Raw genomic sequence first — 20,080 nt, forward strand, 5'->3', positions numbered from 1 at the left:
TTTGCTCCACAGAGGTACCTCAACCTAGTCCTTACGTCATTAATGAACTCTCTCTTTGAACCCCTAGCCTCCTGCCTCCTTTCCATAAAGGTCACTTTCCTAGTCTGCAAGGAGGGCTGGCAAACCGGGAGCCATGATGGCAAACCCCCTCTTTCACTGTGTTTTATAAGGATAAAGTTTTTTGCTGTGGTTGCATCCCAGATTTCTACCGAAAGTGGTTTCCTGCTTCCACCTCAACCAACCCAAACATTTGCCAACCTCCTTTCCTAAACCACATGCCTCAAATGAGGAACAGCAGCTTCACTTCCTCAGTGTCTGTAGGGTCCTGGACTTTTACCTACAGTGGATGAAGCCCTTCTGGATGTCTCCTAGGATATTTGTGGCCATAGAGAGACTTAGGCAGGCCATTTCCACCCAGAGAATCTCAAAGTGGGTTTCAGGGTACGTTACTCTCCTGTCAGCTATAAGGACTGTCCCCACCAGATGAGATACAGGCCCATTCTACAAGAGTGCAGGCATCATCAACTACTGTCGCACTCTATGATGCCTGCACTCTTGTAGAATGGGCCTGTAGACTCTCTAGAGGAATCACTCATCTTCTAGCTGAAGAGGTCCTCTTCAAAGGGAGGTCTTCAATTGTGCTCTGTACCTTTCTAGGGAAGCCTGAGATATGTAGCCAGGATTCTCTCCTCATGACAATTCCAGTCACCATTGTACGTGAAGACATGTTCGCGGAATCAACCGCAGCCTGAAGTATAGTCCTGGAGACCAACTTGCCCTCCTCCAAAATAGCCTAGAAATGTGCATGATCCTATTGCAGTAGTTCATCTGTAAAATCTGCCATCTGTCCATAGTTCGAAAAGTCATATTTGGCCATCAGTGCTAGGTAGTTCAAGATACAGAACTGGAAGCTGGCTGAGTAAAAGACCTTTTTACCCATAAGATATAGCCTCTTGCCCTCGTCGAGGGGGTGGAACATGGAAGCTGTTGTCTGGCCTGCTCCATAGCAGCCTGGATCACCAAGGAATTAGGCAGAGGGTGTGAGAACAGAAACAGACCCCTTTTCTTCCCCTTTCGGGGTGGAGATGCACGTGTCCATGGTGTGCCATTTGGACAACGGCGTTGATCGATAGGACCACTCTGGGCGGTTCCAATGCATGCAAGATGTCTAGTAGCTGGTGTAAATTGTCCTGCACCTCCTTCAGTGGGCTTTGAAGAGCACTGTTCGTTCTCCTGAGCAGCTCCTGAAACTGACATTAGTTGTCTGGGGAAGAGAAGGGCGTTGATGACACAGCTGAATCTGGGGATGACTAGAGGAACCTCTCCAGATCTGTCAGTACCATCTGAGCTGGGCTGACTGGCATATCATCCAGCCCCAGTTCTGAACATCTACTCGATAAAGGAGAGGGTGGTGAGACAGGGGATTCTTCCCAGGTTGAACCAGATGATGGCCAACCTAGTTGGTCCTGCTGTTGCTGCAGTGATGCCCATGAAGCCAGGTACCAGTGGCTCCTGTGCTGAGGCAAAGAAGGGTACTGTCATGGTGCTATCGGAACTCTCTGATAAGCATGCCTTCAGAATGGAAGCAGCGGACCATGAGTAGTGTCCAAAACCTCAGACTCAGAGGAACCAGAGTCCTGTACAAATGGGGGTGTCTACAGGACTGATGGAACAGGGTGTGCTGTAGGAACAAGACCAGAGGGTGGCAGATCCGATGTCGGAGAGAAGGCCCTCTTAGCAGGTGAATGGACTGGAACTTATGGAGACCTCATCTGATCTAGGGCAAACCATTCATGAGGACCCAGGAGCACATCAGATTCTCCACAGAGGGAACTGGGGCAGATAAAGGGGCCTGCCTCAGTATCGACGATTCATGCTGCGCCAGTGGAGCCGATGCAGGAGAGATGCAGAATTCGGGAACCAGGACTGTTCAATCTAGCGAACAATGTGACTACTTACTTCTCGCTCTTGTGAGCCTTGGAACATGCCACTCCGTGGCCAGAACTGGTGGACAGTGCAGTCTCTTTCTTGGATCTGGAGGAAGACTTATTGCCATACTTATGTGCATGCTTCCGTGTTTCATGGCTAGGCCCCAGTATGGGATCCATAACGCTGGTCCCATCGGATCCGGACTGGAACTCGGTGATAGGAGGTGCACTCCTGGATTGTGCAGGCCAACTTAAGGGAGAGGGGAGTTCACCAGCCAGGATCAAACTGCCATCCCATGGAGACCTCCATTAGGTGTGTCAGACCCTGCCTTCCTGGGTATGGGCAGGGAAGGAGAGGCAGATACTGCACCTGGATACGATGTGAGCTTCCCCCAAGCAGTACAGACAGTATTGGAACTAATTGCTGAGCGAAAACAAGCGAGGGCAGGAACCGCAGACCTTGAATCCCAGCATCTTCAGCACAATCCAGTACCCAGACACCAGGGGGAAGGGGGGGGGAGAGGAAAGAGGGTTGGCGGGAAACCGACAAAGCGGCATCCCAAAGTCCTTAATCCTACAAAAATTACTATGAACACAAACTACTACAGAATCAGTAAAATCTGAATTATATACAAGAATAAAAACAGTTTTTCAGGAAAGTTTAGAAAGCAGAAGCTCTAACTCGGACATTGTGGTGGTGAGAAGAAAATGAAGCCGCAGTCAGTTCTCCACACCCTTTAGTGCTTCGGGCGAAATCACGAGGCAATGCATGGGCGCATGCATAGACCAATGGACTCTACTACTCCAGGTTCATGCAAGTAATCCTCAGTGGCATACAATAGGGATTATCATTCAAAGAAGAATGATGGATTTCAGTCAGGGAAAATTCAAACATGTGAATACAAGTGTGTGTGTGTGTGTGTACTTAAAGTTAATACCGGTATATATCCAGTAGTATAAATAGTAATGCTTACCTTTACTCTGCAGATTGACTTATCTAGTTAAAAAGTAAGCATCACATTTAATCTTCTAATACAGGTACTTGTAGTGCAATGATCAGTTAGGTCAGAGGAAAGGAAAGATACCAGTTTGAATTAACATTAGGGTAATTGTAAGCGAGGCTATGGGGCTGCCAAAATATTTACACATCACTTTGTAATCTATCTTGCTCCAACAGCAACTACACTTTTCCAGTCCAGAATTGCTTCTTTTGTGCCAAATTAAAAAAGAATATACCTTAGGCTTCATCCAAAATTCAGCAACCATTGTAAACAACAGATGACAGGTTCTATTTATGCATTTATTTTACTGGTATCCAACGGAATTATAACTGGATGTTTCTTACTCAGATCAAAGTGTGTTAACATTCAAGATAGTGTGTAAGGAAACAATGTATATATAAATGGGGGGCTACTTTTGAAGGGAGTTAAGTAATGTTCACAACATGTTTGTTAGTGCAAACCTATATTTTATATATTTGCATGTTGTTCCTTTGTAGTATAAACAGAGGGGGAACATTAGTATATGAAATTAGTAATAGACTGGGATTAAGTGATTAGCTACGAGAAGTCTAGTACCAGTCTCCCAATGAAATATGAACAAGAAAAAAATCCAATGTCCTGTCCATTAACAATAGTATTTTACTGCATGGAACACATTCAGAAGCTTTCCATTGCTCTACATGATCGCAAATATTGGAGTCTATTTCAGACCCAGTATAGAGGATTATACTAATAGGCTTTATATTTGTTTGATGTACAGAGTGGCCAAGCGCATAGATATTTAATTATTACATTATTTTAGCCTCCTATGAATGTCATAAAGTTACTATGTAACTGAAGATAGTCAGTCCTCAAAACTTCAAGTACAGTATGTAATAAGATTTGTGCACACATTCTACTTATAACAACGCGTGAAAGCCTTATTTCTGTAATGGCAAGAGTGTCTAGAATTTTGCACCCATCAGTGCATTGTTAGGTGCACCAATTACAAATGATTGAATGCAATCCCTGCCATAGTAGCAGAAACATATAAAGCACAATTACTCTTAACTCTTCCAGAAGAAATCTGCATGGTTCACAGCCAGAAAGAAATATTTAATTTATTCAATGAAAAGGATCTCCACTAAAACATTTGTATTAACTGAGTCACAATGATATTCCAGCACTGAGACAATTTGCAAATAAGCTTAGTGTCATTTATGAATACAAAATATTTAAGACAATGTGGGCATGAAAAAGACAGAAATAAAGCACCATTACTTTAAGAAGTGACAAAGAGTCCTGTAGCACCTTATAGACTAACAGATATATTGGAGCATAAGCTTTAAGGTTCATTGTGCTAATAATCTTTTTATATTTAAAAGACATAGCTGTATCTCTGATCTCAATTCTAGATAGCATGTTTTTATGGAACAAATAAAGCAGCGTTTTTCTCATTAATATTTTGAAGTGGGGAAAATGGTGCAATAAATAACTTGACTGCATGCATGGCTTTGATAGGCATGCATCATGCTGGGAGCGAAAACAGAGATGTGCGAGGAGGAGATGGGAAGAAATCTGAAGTTGTACTGTACCACGCTTTATCACAGAAGTAATGGACTAACTTCTCAACTCCTTGCCAATGGCAAAATGGGAAAGCAGAGACAAGAAAAAAGACAAGGACAATGATGTCAGAGGACCAAGACGCAACAATGAGCACTTGCCATGACTGAATTGTAACTTTTCCCCTTCATTTGCATGTCCCCAGTTTCCAACAAAGATAGTAGTGTGGTTTAAGAGACTGCTCTACATGTAATACCGATAGTAAGATATTTACCAAAAAAAGTTCTTACTCCTTGAACTTTAGGGCTTTCATACATTTAACCTCTTATGGTGATATAGTACTGACAGTATTTAATGTAATGTGTTATAATGAATGTGCATGCTTATAAATTTATACATACACATCTCACACAAAGTGATCAAGTACATCATGTGATAAATTGCAGACCCATACAATAAACTCTATTTACCATGTAATTTTGACTATGTTACTTTCACTGCCTATTAATCTATCTTCTTGGGGCCTCCCTTGTAACATTCAACTCCTTTGAGCAGATTTAACTTTATTTTGGCTATCTAAAATCAAATTCCCACAAAAATGTTTCTGCCCAAACGAGGAATTTCCTTCCTTCCTGTTATCCTGGGCGAGATGTGAAATATATTCTCTTGGGAGGGTAAATATCCAATATTTTGCAACCTTTCAGGCGAAGAAATAATTTTACACCATCAGAAAGTGGTCATTTACAGCTTCCCAGTGAGACAACTCCTGCTTCTACCCATGGAAAGAACCAAAATATCAGATCTTAAAATCAAGGCATTTTTATGCCTGGAAAAATGTTTAGAGTTTGTTTTTTTAATTAGCTAGATTGTGTACCATAGTACTCAAAGCTATAAGGGAGCCTCACTTTACAGACATATACAAAACACTATACCAATTTCTTTAAACCTTACCAGAAAAATTATATTAGAAATCTGTCAGATGTGTAGCATATGCAGAATACTTAATAGTATGGTGTAATAAAGGTTGCTTGGAACAACGTTTGGGATGGTTTCTGTAAATTCCATTGTTTCTTCACCTGTGAGCAATAATACCACCCGAGTGCATAACAATAAAACTTTACCATGTCACAGCATGTATTTTGTGTATCTGGGCAGATGTGTGTGCGCACATATAAAGGGTTTGATTAAATCTTTGTTTGTAAATATGTTACGAACAAGTATAATCACATTTTAAATGCTTCCGGGTCTCTTGCTCTCCAAGTCTGACACTTTTCTTAAAGAATACGTACACCACATTTTCCCTTAAAATTAATGTTTTAAAAAGTTAACTTCACAATACTGAAATCAAGGTATAAACAACATACACCCAAATGCACTGTAGTATAACCATGTCACAGAATATTTACAATATTTAAATTATTCCCTCACCACACCAAGCAGATAGCATCCAGGGTTCAGCAGTTTTTTGAAGCAGTCTCATTTTGCTAAGAGTGTCAGCTTGTGTAGCTTTCAGAACTGCAACGCATCCTAAATGGCCAATAAGGATTAATACTTTTAACCTGGCAAAGAAATTTACTGTTTCTTGTGGAACATCTCATGAGGTTAGGTGTGTGTTTGTTTTTTAAAAGTATGAAAAAAAATCAAACCTTATCTTGGCAAAACACTATTGAAATAATTTATAATCAAAATGCACACAACAGCTTATTCTTGTTGATGGAATAAAGCCCACATTGCTTAGCTTTCTTTCACCTACAATTCATATAGAGTCTAGAAAAAACTCTGACAAGTGTCTAGTAACTAAAGATGTCCTGAGAACTTGTGCCCTGCATCAGTACAATGTTATCTATGTAACCGCCCTCCTTCCCCCCCAAAAAACTCTGGCTTTTCAGTTAAGTGTGCTCCTGTTGCAATGAGTACTTAAACCAGTAGAGAAATTACAACAATATGCTTGGGTTTCAAAATGCTCTGTTAATCATTACTCTGTTTTAATCCTAAAAACTAAATTTCCAATGTTTCTGCCATTAATGACATGCTTCTCTGAAATCCCCACATTTTGATAACATTTTTAAACTGGATTGGGGCGAGTTCACATAAACCACCCCACGGTAGTAGCAACTGATTGTATATTATTACCAAGAGAAAAACGCTGTAGGGAACATGTAAGATTTGAGCACTCATGACACACAGTATTGGGAGCTATAGGAATATAATAAGATATCCAAATTTTGTTCCTGGAAATGGCATATAAACAAATAATCTTTTACTGGACAAATGATTACACAGTCTAAAATGCTAAATTCTATCACAAGATGTGGAAATGATATTCAGAGTTAGAAATATTTCAGAATCATTTTCACTTTAGTGTTAACTTTCAGTAAAACTCAAAACATACACCCAACAATATGTTCACTAACATTGTGCAATATTAAGGACGGTACATTTGGCAAGTTAAGCACTAAAGTCTGTTAGCTTGATTGTTAGCGCTAACCATCTGGGTGGATTGTAAACATAATTGGATTGTAAGATTTTTGTAGCAGAAACTTATTTGTTCTATAAAGTAGCAACACACTGGAACTGTGTAAATAACCGACTATTTCATAGCTTTATATATCTTGATAGTCTAAATTGTATGCATCTGCAAACAGACTGCTGTCATTATCAGAGGGTATACTGTGAAGTTCTGAAGGTTGGTAAAATTTTGCAACATCCACAACTGGCAGTAGATTGCAGATGATACTTCTAAGTTAGCCTCCAGAATAAACAGTTACTAAAAGAAATTGTTTGAAGAGAACTATGGGAATCAAATATCTCCAAACAGAAATACAGCTGAGTTAAACCAAGCGTATATCATGTTCCCCCACAATTTATGCAATAAAACAGTGACACTAACTGCAATATAGGCTCTATCTACTGGTGACACCAAGTCCCATACCTGGTCTTATACTACTGCTTTTGGAATTACACCCTGGCAGATGCTATTTTCTGGAAATAACATTACTGTGTTACAAAGAGTGATTAGATAGGGCTACAAATGTTATTCCTGGTAATGTTGTCTTCTGGATGGAATGCTTTCAAAAATTATGCCAGAGAGCACCGGTTTGGCAAGTGTGCTGATAAAAATTGTATGCTTTAATATATACACAGAAACATGATTATTTATCATCTCCACACTTCTACTTCCAGTATATACCTTCCTGATCAAGCCTAACAGTAAGACTTGCAGCAACAAAGCCAGGAGTACCCAGACAATTATAGAAAACAGATTTATCCTTCTGAATAATATGCCTATTACCCTTCATCCTAATTAGTCTATTACTGACTTTCATCTGTTGTCTTTGCAGAAAGCAAGCAGCAATGTATTCACATGTAATGACAGAGCATGTAGCCTAAGATCAAAGCACATACAAAATTGATTCTTTTAGGGCAGCTTCATACAGCATTACTGATTTTGTTAAAAAAAACCAAAAACAAAAAAAACCCCTGTGCTAATGTTAAAGGAGAAAAGATATGGGGCTGAACTGCACAGAGAACAGGTAATGGAATACAGAGCTTTTCATCACTAGTTAAATGATCAGTATGAGTAGCTGATAGTCTTAGTCCAGTTCCTAATGCGTGAGTGCCTGGCACTTCAGAAGTCACCATTCACAGAACTTGACTTCCTTGTTGGTATGCTCAGAAGCATTGTGAACTGAATACATGGAGTCAGATCCATCCCCTCACTCCTACAAGTGATCCTTGCAGACTCTGGCTGACACATTGGTGGGGCAGTACAAGAATCGTGCACTGCTACTGCTTGTGCTACACCTGTGAATAGAACATTTCAGCCTACTGCCATTAGCAAACTTGACACCTTTTGTGAACACTAAATTACACAAGAAAAATATGAGAAAACAGGTCTGACTAGCACCTGGAGAAGATCTGTTATGAAGAACTTAACCTTTATTCATGCTGAATTGTTTAAATGAGTATTTTTCACAAAAGTGTCAAAATAGTACTTTACATCTCTTTAAAATATATTAAATGTCATAAGATTTTCCTTGTGAACTTTTTTTACAATTATTTCAGTAGATGTTTAATAGATTTAATAGTTTTCCAGGATGTAATTTACTTTTAAATTTCACAGAAATTTAAACATTAATTTGTGTTAATAACTATATATATTTGTTTACTGTATTTCGGATCCAAACACACTCTTGGGTATAGCTGAACATCAAACTCACTGTAATTTGCAAATTATAGTAAATTTGTATGAATAAAGTGCAATCTTTAGTAACTGGTTATATTTCTTTTGCCATATCCAGAAGATCATTCAAAATACTGAAGCTCAAAAAGACTTACCATTTTTCTATTATCTATGTAAGCACACAGTTGAAAATCATCAGTTTTGTTTTTTGTATTCCAGATTCAAGGCAATAGAAAAATTTTAGCTTGTACTTTAGCTCAAGCAGTAGCTAGCACAAAAGCAACATTAGTAAATCATGCATGGTTTGGAACAGCCATTCACAGCCCGTCAGATGTCTTTACACAACAAACATTTTAGAGAAAAATATTAGTTTCAAAAAAGCCATCCTAAAAAATTATAAAAAGCCCTCTCTTGGGTTACTGTGAGAATGACCCTATTTTTCTCACCAAGATTTTACTAAGGTACACATTGCATACATGTATACATCTGAGTATGGACACATGCAGAGTTTATGAGTGAAAGACCACACACAAACAGGACAGCGTGATACAACCATAGAAAGGAAAGGAATACAGGAAGCAAGATATATGTTAGACAAGATTTGAAAGAAGGGCTTATTCAGGTTGGTCTTAAGAACAAATATATTAAATCAGCTTTGAATAACTTCTATAAAGCTTTAACTTGTAGCTGCTAGTGACTGCGGGAAGCACTTAGGTTAGGCCACAGACTGTTGTATATGCCTGTAAATTTCTGCTGGGAAAGAAGGACACTACATGATCAACAGTGCGTGCAAAGGGAAAGTTTCTACTGGAACACAGTGAGGGAAATGAGTGAGAGGTACAGACTCACTCTGTCTGCGTTGCGGTGGAACAGTCCGAGGGATGCCCTGGAATGAGCCCTGCCAGGGAGAGAAGGAGGGAGCAGAATACCCACCCTGTGCAGAAAGAGAGGGGGAAAAGGTATAATAAAAAAAAGAGAACAGGGGAAAATAAGACACCAAAAAGCCACACTGGTCCTTTTTCTAATAAATACAATATTATTGTCATTTACAATTCTTCTCTTTTGCTAATCTTAACACCACAAATTACTAAAACCATTAGCAAACCTAGACAAGTTATGATTCCCTCATTAGACTAAGCAGATCCCTTACTTTCCCCCTGTATGACAGCGTATCAGTGATCCTGTGGTTTAGAAAAATCTCTATTTAAAATATATATATATTGGCATACATTTTGTGTAACATGGTTTTAGGAGTTAATTTTTTATGCTGAAAATAGCCCCAACTCAGACAAGACAAGGAAAGAATATTTTTTTCTAATAACATTTATAGACAAAAAGTTCTATTTCAAAGCACCTCGATGTAAGTCACAATAAGCCTGTTCAACCATTTTATTTAATTGTAAACACATATGAGCTTTAGCTTACAAGAAATGTACTAATGGAGAAAAGGTTTTCTGACATGCTTGACTGTGAGCTTTAGTTCGCATCCTTCAGATCTGGGTATGAACAGTTTTTACTGAATGTGAAAGGGCATGAGTGAAGTTTGCCAGTGTCTTTATGCTTTGCCTGAACTCTTCATTACCAGATCGTAATGTCATAATATATAAAGCTATCTTTAAATGCTCTCTGAAAATGCAAGATTTGTTCTGCCATATCCCTAGATGGTTATTTATCTGGCATACATCAATAACACTTACAGCTGCATTTCAATTCAAGTTCTTTGTGGATCTAGATGATATGCTGGTGACAGTCTCCTATGACAAACATTTTTTTTTATGAAGCTCAGCATTTTCTCCACAACCTTACCTTTAAAAGAAATCCATCCAAACTGGAATTTCTCTCTCAAGTCATGAAATAATCCAGGCTTCCTACCTCATCCCACAATCCAAAGTAATTTTCCATCAACTATGTATAAAATTAAAACTTAAAACTTTTGTTTTCACAGACTGTGTAGTATGGAGATATTAGTGTTAAGACTTCGAGAAGACTCACCACTATGAACTGGCAGCTTTTACTAACAGACAATGGATACAAGATTATGAAACTGGAAATAAAATTTGTATACCAGAAAGAAGAAAAGTGATTTCCAGAATGTCTCAAGGCACAGATGATTTTTCCCCTGAAAATCTCTCCAATTTTTGAACTGTTGCAGTACGAGGCTTCCCTTTCAAGATATTTCTACAAAAATACTCTTCTTTATTTAGTCCAATAATAGTCTAATTATGAAGATGATGATCAAAAGGTCAAGAAACATTTTGACAGTCTCATTAATTTCACTTATTGCTATTCAAATTTCATTATAAGAATGTAAAAAAGCTGCAGGTTGAAAAGTATTGTGATATTACCACACGTGTTTGATCATTTAGAATTTGCCAACAACAGCATCTTTAGGGTCTGACATCAGACTGTAGATTATTTTTCAAGAGGTGCTGCCTGAGTATTCAGAAACTGATGAGATAAAAGTATCTAAGAACTGATCAAACACATTTTAACTTACAAGGCCATAGCTAGACACACTGAGTACGTAAACATTTATGGAGCCTTCCATAAGTGGTCATTAAGGGCCACACATGCTTTGGCCAAGGAATAGACTGTTATATGATGGCAAATTCTGCTTGCTGGAGGTCCAGCAATGTTATCAGCACAATATGGACCGTATCCACTGATGTTGGAATGAGAAAAATATTCACATAAAAAAGGTACAATCAGTGACAGAAAAATTACAACATTAAGACACATGATGTCCAACAGCTGCACGCAAAAGAATGAAACATTTTCTACAATCAGTAGGAAAAAGGTCATCTAAATACACAGTTCAGAGCTCACCCTAGCTGCTCCACATAGGTAGGCCCATGAAACAAATTTTAACTGACTCCTGTCCATGTTGACAGGGCTGGCCTAATGAGGATCTTTGATATTGGTGAAGGAAGGTGAGATGCATCCAAATTTAACTAACTTGAAAGAAATAACTCATTTAATATAGAGTTGGGAAGATTTTGGGGCCCCAATTTCTCCAGGAGAAATTAAGCTCAGCTGTTTGTGTGCAGTTAACAGATTTAAAAATGAACTGAGCCTCTGTAGGAATTTTTCCACAGTAGGGTGATTTTTAGCACTTACGTAATACTTTATAAAAATGAATTGCTCAGTTTTGTAGGGCAGGTAATTATTATTAATCTCTATTTTACAAATGGAAAAACTAAAGAAGAAAGGTTAAATGATTTGACTAAGGCACAACAGTTGGAGTTACAGCTAGTCTATTTTAGATCTGGACCTCTACTATAAAGATTTCCTGCTTTGAGTTATTTACCTACATATTTTTGGTCATCTGCTGGAAGTGGTTATTTAAAGCATCTTAGTGTGCCAAACAGGATATTAATCTTGCTCTGGGAAAGAGCCCGCTGGGTGTTGTTATGCTAAAGGTTTATTTTTGGGTAAAATGTGCTTAATCTCACGAGACGGGACAGTCTACTAACTCCAAATGTCACAACATTTATTTTAGTGTAAGTAAATATATCTTGCTGTTTTCTAATTTCGTTTTAATGGATTTATACATTATATTGTATACATCAATCGTCCAATTTTAAATAAAGATGGAAAATAGCAAAGAAGATATTTTAAGGGGACATTGTTAAGACAGAAGTTGTGAAGTATTTCAATAGCTAATGGGAGAGGAATTTTGCTTTTTAACAATAGCGTTTACAACTAAGATGTTTCAGCAGACAACTACTTTAGCCATACTATCTACATAATAATTCACTGGAGGGTGGGAAAAAAACAACAGAAACAAAGAACATCTGCTAAGACGACAATGCCCCAGGCAGCATAGAACAAGGAGCAGAAAAGATCAAAAAAGCTGCTGATAAACATTTCTATTTGTATTACAGCAGATTTTCCAAAACAACAACTTAGCCTGGCAGTGCCCATTAAATATGGAAAAAAGTCACATACAGGCTGACAATCCGTGTCCCAGGGTTTAGCCCAAGCAGAATTACCTCATTATAAACTTCTTAAAACAAGCATGCCACACTGAAAAAGAAAAGTGGAAACATCACTTACCTTAGCTTCTCTAAACGTGTTTTATGGATTTTTTTGGATCACAGAGCCTTTGTGTGAGACTGGTGAAACTTAAGCTACTGTAGCTCAAGGTTTCAGGGCAGTCATAGCAGATAGATTATAAACCGAGTGCCCTACGGGCTGTCATGTTCCTCTCCCTGCTGGGTAAAATGCTGTTCTCCAAACGCCCCAGATACGTTCACTGATTGCATGGGAGCAGAAACATCCAGAAAGAAAAGGCAATTCAATGTAATCATCGTAAGATAAAAGATAAATCTAAGAAAAAAGCAAAAGGTACACACTCTAAGTTGAATGGAGTGGGCCTGTGGGAATCCTCCCCAAAGATGCTGCTAGCTTCATCCCCTACTTTTCACATAAGAGCTTGGTCTTGACCACTTACGAGATAGGGTAAGCTGCAAGGGATTTGCCACATCCTCACAAGTCAAAAACAAGGTGTAAGGGCAAGGCAACACTCTTGAATGCCAATTCTTGGGCCATGTAATTTTCAGTCATGCCCCTTGTACACTTCTGGACCAATATTAACTGAAAGCCAGCTGTTTTTGGCAAAGAGCTAGGGAAAGTTAGGATCCTCTCTTGCAGAGTCACTACTGTGACTCTTCCACGTGAACATTCACTTGGTGTCTGCAGAGTCCTGGAGCTCATATAGTCACCACCCTGATGCTTAGCCTTTCCTCACTCAAGGGGCTGGAATAGCTGATGGGATAGGGATGAGGACCAGAGCTTCTTAAGGAAGCTTTATGCAGCATGGATAATGGCTGTGTCAGAGCAAGAGATGTCGGGGTAAAGGTGTCAAGGGCAGAACTTCCTGCACATGAGTGCCAAGTCTCAGGGTACGTCTACACTACAAGACTATTTCGAATCTACTTAACTCGAATTTGTGGAATCGACCTTATGAAGTCGAATTTGTGTATCCACACTAAGTACACTAATTCGACTGAGTCCACAGTAACGGGGCCAACGTCGACTTTGGAAGCGGTGCACTGTGGGAAGCTATCCCACAGTTCCCGCAGTCCCCGCTGCCCATTGGAATGCTGGGTAGAGCCCCCAATGCCTGCTAGGGGAAAAAATGTGTCGAGGGTGGTTTTGGGTAACTGTCATCATTGAACCGTCAATCACGCCCTCCCTCCCTGAAAGCGCCGGCGGGAAATCTGTTCGCGCCCTTCTCCGGTCAGTTACAGCGCGGACGCCACAGCACTGCGAGCATGGAGCCCGCTGCGATCATCGCTGCACTTATGGCCGTTGTCAACTCCTCGCACCTTATCGTCCACCTCTTCCACAGTCAGCTGCTGAGAAATCGGGCGAGGAGGCTCCGGCAGCGCGGTGAGGACGTGAAGTGTCAGAGTGGCGCAGACCTCTCACAAAGCAGGGTACGCCGCGCAGTGGAGATCATGGTGGCAATGGGTCAAGTTCATGGTGTGGAACGGCGATTCTGGGCCCGGGAAACAAGCACGGACTGGTGGGACCGCATAGTGCTGCAGGTCTGGGATGAATCACAGTGGCTGCGAAACTTCAGGATGCGTAAGGGCACTTTCCTTGAACTCTGTGACTTGCTGTCCCCTGCCCTGAAGCGCCAGGACACCCGGATGCGAGCAGCCCTGACTGTGCAGAAGCGAGTGGCCATAGCCCTCTGGAAACTTGCAACGCCAGACAGCTACCGGTCAGTAGCGAACCACTTTGGCGTGGGCAAATCTACCGTAGGGCTTGCTGTGATTCAAGTAGCCCACGCAATCGTTGAGCAACTGCTCTCAAAGGTAGTGACTCTAGGAAACGTCCAGGTCGTCATAGATGGCTTCGGCGAGATGGGATTCCCAAACTGCAGTGGGGCTATAGATGGGACTCACATCCCTATCCTGGGACCAGCCCACCAGGCCAGCCAGTACATTAACCGAAAGGGCTACTTTTCTATGGTGCTACAAGCACTGGTGGACCATAGGGGACGTTTTACCAACATCTACGTCGGGTGGCCGGGCAAGGTTCATGACGCGCGTGTGTTCAGGAACTCTGGTCTGTTTAAACGCCTCCAGGCAGGTAGTTTCTTCCCGGACCACAAAATAACGGTTGGGGATGTGCAGATGCCTACAGTGATCCTCGGGGACCCAGCCTACCTGCTAATGCCCTGGCTCATGAAGCCCTATACAGGCGCCTTGGACAGTGAGAAGGAACTCTTCAACTACCGGCTGAGCAAGTGCAGAATGGTGGTGGAGTGTGCTTTCGGACATCTTAAGGGGAGATGGCGGAGCTTGCTGACTCGCTCGGACCTCAGCGAAAAAAATATCCCCGTTGTTATTGCTGCTTGCTGTGTGCTCCAAAATCTCTGTGAGAGCAAGGGGGAGACCTTTATGGCGGGATGGGAGGTTGAGGCAAATCGCCTGGCTGCTGATTACGCTCAGCCAGACAGCCGTGCCGATAGAAGATCCCAGCGGGAAGCGCTGTGCATCCGGGAGGCTTTGAAAGCTAGGTTCCTTGGAGAGCAGGGTAACCTATGACTGTCCACTTGATTTACAGAGAAGTTGAACCTGAGCCTGTTTCAGTGACTGTTGACTTCGATCTGCGGTTACATACCCCGTTCTCCAGGTTTCCCCCCTTCCAACACACGTTTTAAAATAAATTTAATGGAACACTGATTATTAACAAAGTTTTCTTTAATTATGAATTCCTGTTCAAGGGTTGAAACATGGACGCAGACTGTGGTGGGTATGGTGTGCACTGATGTACAGACCGCTTCTACACTAGAGGAATGACAGGCTCCTGCTCCTACAGCGGTCTCTGGGGGGAGGACGGTTGCAGGTGGGTGTGCAGGAAGGGGTGGGTTTGCAGGAAAGGGTGAGGGGTGCTGTCTTTGGGACGGAGTTTGGATGCAGGCTCTGGGCTGGGGGTTGGGGCATAGGAAAGGGTGAGGGGTGTGTGGGAAGGGTGAGTATGTGTCCGTGGATGAGGGCTCTTGCTGGGGCTCAGGGCATCGGAGAGGCTCGTGGCTAGGGTGGAAGGGCATGGTAAGGGCAGCCTGCCTTGCCATTTGTGGATGGCAGGCGCTAGGACCATGGGGCAGCAGACACCTCACAGACTGACCCTGGTGCCTAGTGATTGCAGTCTGTGTGTGTCCTGCTGTTGATCCTGCCCCCAAGTCTGTACCCTGGTAATGGAGGCTGTCCTATGCAATTAAGAAACCCCTCCCCCCCCCCCCACACAAAGTCTTCTGACAAGGAAAACGTGACGGAAACAGTGAATAACAACAAACTACTTTTAATACTCAACTACAGAGTGCGGGGATGAAACTTGGATTTGGGACTGGGTGATCCAGGAAGGGAAGCACTTCTCAAAATTTATGGCATGAGAGCTGTTTGGTACATGAGCGCTCTGCTGGGGTGGAGTGACAGTTTTCACGGCCCCTAGCGCCCCTCCTTCTTGTGATTTTGGGTGAGGGGGGGACAGGACTTTGTGGCGGGGGAGGGCGGTTGCAGATACAGTTCAGGGGGGCTCTCTGCTCCTGCCTGCGGTCCTGCAGAACATCTACAAGGCGCCGGAGCGTGTCCGTTTGCTCCCTCATTAGCCCAAGCAGCGTTTGAGTCGCCTGCTGGTCTTCCTGCCGCCACCTGTCCTCCCATTCGCTGTGTGAGCGCTGGTGCTGACATAGGGTCTCCCTCCACTGTCTCTGCTCGGCCGCCTCGGCTCTGGAGCAGGCCATCAGTTCCGAGAACATGTCGTCCCTAGTCTTTTTCTTTCGCCGCCTAATCTGCGCCAGCCTCTGTGAGGGGGATGCCGGGGCAGTTCGTGAAAGAGCCGCAGCTGTGTGATGGGAAAAAGGAAGTGATTTCCTTGAAAAGATACATGTTTGCGAACACTGAACACAGTCTACTCAGTTTCTGTGAACAAGACCATACAGGGCACCTAGTCTCACGAGCTCTCAGGACAAGTTCGAGATTTCGGAATACGCTTTCATTGGCTGCGGTCTTGCACAGGAGATCGGACAAGCGGGGCGGTACAGCTGAATCCGTGTAGCAGCCAGGCCTGGTAAGCACTACACTATAGGCTGCTTAACAGTTAATGGATAGCTGTGCCCTCCCGTTGAAGGCAATCTGGAAAGCATAAAGTCTGACCCTGTTCCAGCCCCTCGCGGCTGTGCCCGGGAAAGATCACTGTATGCTTTTCCTCTGCGGCCTCCAACACGTGGCTGTTAAACGATGGTCATTGCATGCAAAGTAAAAGTCAAGCATTCACAATAGTAACAGTACACTAATTGCCCTAATTAGATGCAGCAGTCGCCGAACGAGATTACCCTGAGGCGGGTCACTTGGAGAGAGAGAGAGAGGATGCTGCGAGAATCCCTGCACAGACCAGGACCATATGCTGCCATGCTGGTCGAGGCAATGATTCCGCTGTACGTTAGGATGGCCTGGCGCGGAAGAGTGTGCTTCCACGGAGCACCAAATAAGGCACCTCTCCCCAGGAACCTCCTGCGGAGGCTTTTCGAGCTCCTCTACGAGAGCTTCGTGGAAGTGTCCCAAGAGGATTTCTGTTCCATCCCTATGTGTGTGGACCTTCTTTTTATATAGTTTTATATGGAAAACTTTTCATATAGTTTTTATATAGTTTTTATTCCTGTTTTTTAAAAAATAAATGTTTCCATGTTTATAGCACTTACCGACTGATCCTTCCCCTGATTCTGAGTCCGGGTTAACGGCCGGGGAGGGTTGGTAGGGGATCTCTGTGAGGGTGATGAAGAGATCCTGGCTGTCGGGGAAAGCGGTATTGTAAGCGCTGTCGCCTGCGTCGTCCTCCACAAACCCTTCCTCATCTTCCCCATCGGCGAACATCGCCGAGGAACTGCCCGTCGACACTATGCCATCCTCAGAGTCCACGGTCACTGGTGGGGCAGTGGTGGCAGACTCACCTAGAATGGCATGCAGTGCCTCGTAGAAGCGGCATGTCTGGGGCTGGGCTCCGGAGCGTCCGTTTGCCGCTCTGACTTTTTGGTAGCCTTGTCTCAGGTCCTTGATTTTCACGCGGCACTGCATTGTATCCCGGCTGTATCCTCTGAGTGCCATGGCTTTGGAGACCTTCTCGTAGGTCTTTGCATTCCGTTTGTTGGAGCGCAGCTCCGAAAGCACAGACTCATCGCCCCACACAGCGATCAGATCCAGGACTTCCCGGTCTGTCTATGCTGGGGACCTCTTTCTATTCTGGGATTGCATGGACTCCTCTGCTGGAGAGCTCTGCATCGTTGCAGGTGCTGCTGAGCTCGCCCCGATGTCCAACCAGGACATCAGATTCAAAGTGCCCAGACAGGAAAAGGAATTCAAATTTTCCCGGGTCGTTTCCTGTGTGGCTGGTCAGAGAATCCAAGCTTGGACTGCTGTCCAGAGCGTCAACAGAGTGGTGCACTGTGGGATAGCTCCCGGAGCTACTAAGTTCGATTTGCATCCACACATAGCCTAATTCGAGATAGCCATGTCGAATTTAGCGCTACTCCCCTCGTTGGGTTGGAGTACCGAATTCGAACTAAAGAGCCCTCTAGGTCGAATTAAACGGCTTCCTGGTGTGGACGGTTGAGCGGTTAATTCGAATTAACGCTGCTAAATTCGATTTAAAGTCCTAGTGTAGACCAGGCCTCAGTAATGAGCCTCAGCTTCAGAGCAAAAAAAGTACTTGAGTGCTCCAAGAGAACATACGCCTGCTAATACAGGGCAAGAAGAATACTTAGGAACTTCTATTGTGTGGTAGTCTCACAAAGGACCAGAAGTTACTGACTCTAATTTCCAAGGATATAGCAATATCCATATCCCCATCTCTGTTTCAAGCACATGAATACAGGAGGGGAAATACAGATGTACCAATATTGGGCTGCCTGGAATCAGGGCCTTCAAGAATATCAGGGAGCAACTGACCCCCTATGTGTCTCCTAACCCAGTGAGCTGCACAGAGTCCCACCTCATATAATAATTAGTGCCAAACATCCAGGAGCACCTGCTTGGTGGAGATGCAAGATGCTTCAGGGGGCAGCCTCCCTTCTTAGCTTAGCAAGGAGGCAGAGCCTGCACTGATACAGGTAGCACTGGCATTGCATCATGGTGCTGAGTGGCCTTTAGCTTTGAGAATTTATCCTTCAAAACACTCCAGGATGGCCTTGATCTACAGTTACAGTGGGCTCCATGAGTTGCCTAAGGAGGGCTTGAAGGACTCTCCACATTTTTGAAGTGCTGGGGATGACATCTGCACGTGCACTGGGGACTCCTGCACATTGCAACTGACTCAGAGGCAGACATGCAACATACACAATTCTGTTCTAAACATTGTTCTGATTCATGAACAAGATTTGAAACTACCGAGTAATCAATCTTTTTTGGACACCATAACTAATAAAAGTATAAGGAAGCGATGCAACAAGGGAAATACCAGACAACTAGAGAAACCAATGTTGAGCATAAACATAAGCACTGAATTAAGACATATGCTGAGCTACAAAACAGAAGTTCAGTGCCAAAGCAGCAGAGCAAGTACCAATACACTCAGCTTTAATGCTACCTTAAATCATACCAAAGTGTCAGTCTCTCCCCGCCCCCCCCCCCCCCCGGCAAAAGATCCAGATGCCAACCCAAACAGCAGGCACCAAGATATTGCAGAGGTATGCTGAGACAACTAATTCAAAGACTTCAGGAGATGTAGAAATCTGAACCAGACCTGACTAGAAAGCAAAGTTGGAACAGATAAAGGATAGGATACCTCAGCTAGGATCTAGAGGAGAATTGGAGCAATAGCCAATGTTGTGCTTGTTCCTATCAAGACTTTATTTGCCAGCAAGAATCAACAAGGAACTGATGGAAAAGTTTAGAAGGGTGAATTTATTCTTGGCAGGGGGAGGCACATGGCTGCAAGCTGGGGAAGTAGCTTCTATTCTTCCCCATCTACTGCTTCAGGATAGAAAAAAAAATACTTGAGAGCTAGAAGAGTTCCTTCCATCAGCCAAGGATCTGAGACCCAGGAGTGATAATCGTACACAGATTGTATCTTTAGCAAATTTATTTTTCTGTTTCTTAGGAAGTACATACAACTGTCCTCATAAATACAAGTCAAACAATTTGTCAACAGATTTTAAAAATGATTTAACGAATAGGCTTTTAAAATTCTGTAGCTGTTTAATATTAGACAGTAAGCCCACAGTGTCTTGAATCAATGCATGCAGTGGTTAGAGACCAATATATTTAATCAAAGTATTTCTAGTAAGTTTGAACTTTCATAAGTCAAGTGCTGAACACTTTTTTAAAAAGGTAAACAAACTGTAAAAATTAATTTTTGTATTTGTTCTCAGGGACTGAATATCTATTGCTACTTGCAACAGAAAGTTACCTTGCCCT

The 20,080-nt window shown here is 42.6% G+C and overlaps 1 protein-coding gene across 9 annotated transcripts in view; it reads right to left on the reverse strand.

Annotated features, from left to right (window-relative positions):
* CCSER2 (coiled-coil serine rich protein 2) overlaps positions 1–20,080 on the reverse strand; it is a 139,820-nt gene that overhangs the window by 11,931 nt on the left and 107,809 nt on the right. For 5 of the 9 annotated variants that reach the window (XM_045024046.1, XM_045024043.1, XM_045024045.1 and 2 more), the window contains exon 10: positions 9,504–9,588. The exons of the other annotated variants lie outside the window; for them this stretch is intronic. In XM_045024046.1, the coding sequence (XP_044879981.1) occupies positions 9,504–9,588 (85 nt within the window). The remainder of the gene's footprint in view (positions 1–9,503; positions 9,589–20,080) is intronic. 9 annotated transcript variants of the gene reach the window in all.

Source organism: Mauremys mutica, chromosome 7, assembly GCF_020497125.1.
Source record: "Mauremys mutica isolate MM-2020 ecotype Southern chromosome 7, ASM2049712v1, whole genome shotgun sequence".
In the NCBI taxonomy this organism is placed as follows: domain Eukaryota; kingdom Metazoa; phylum Chordata; order Testudines; family Geoemydidae; genus Mauremys; species Mauremys mutica.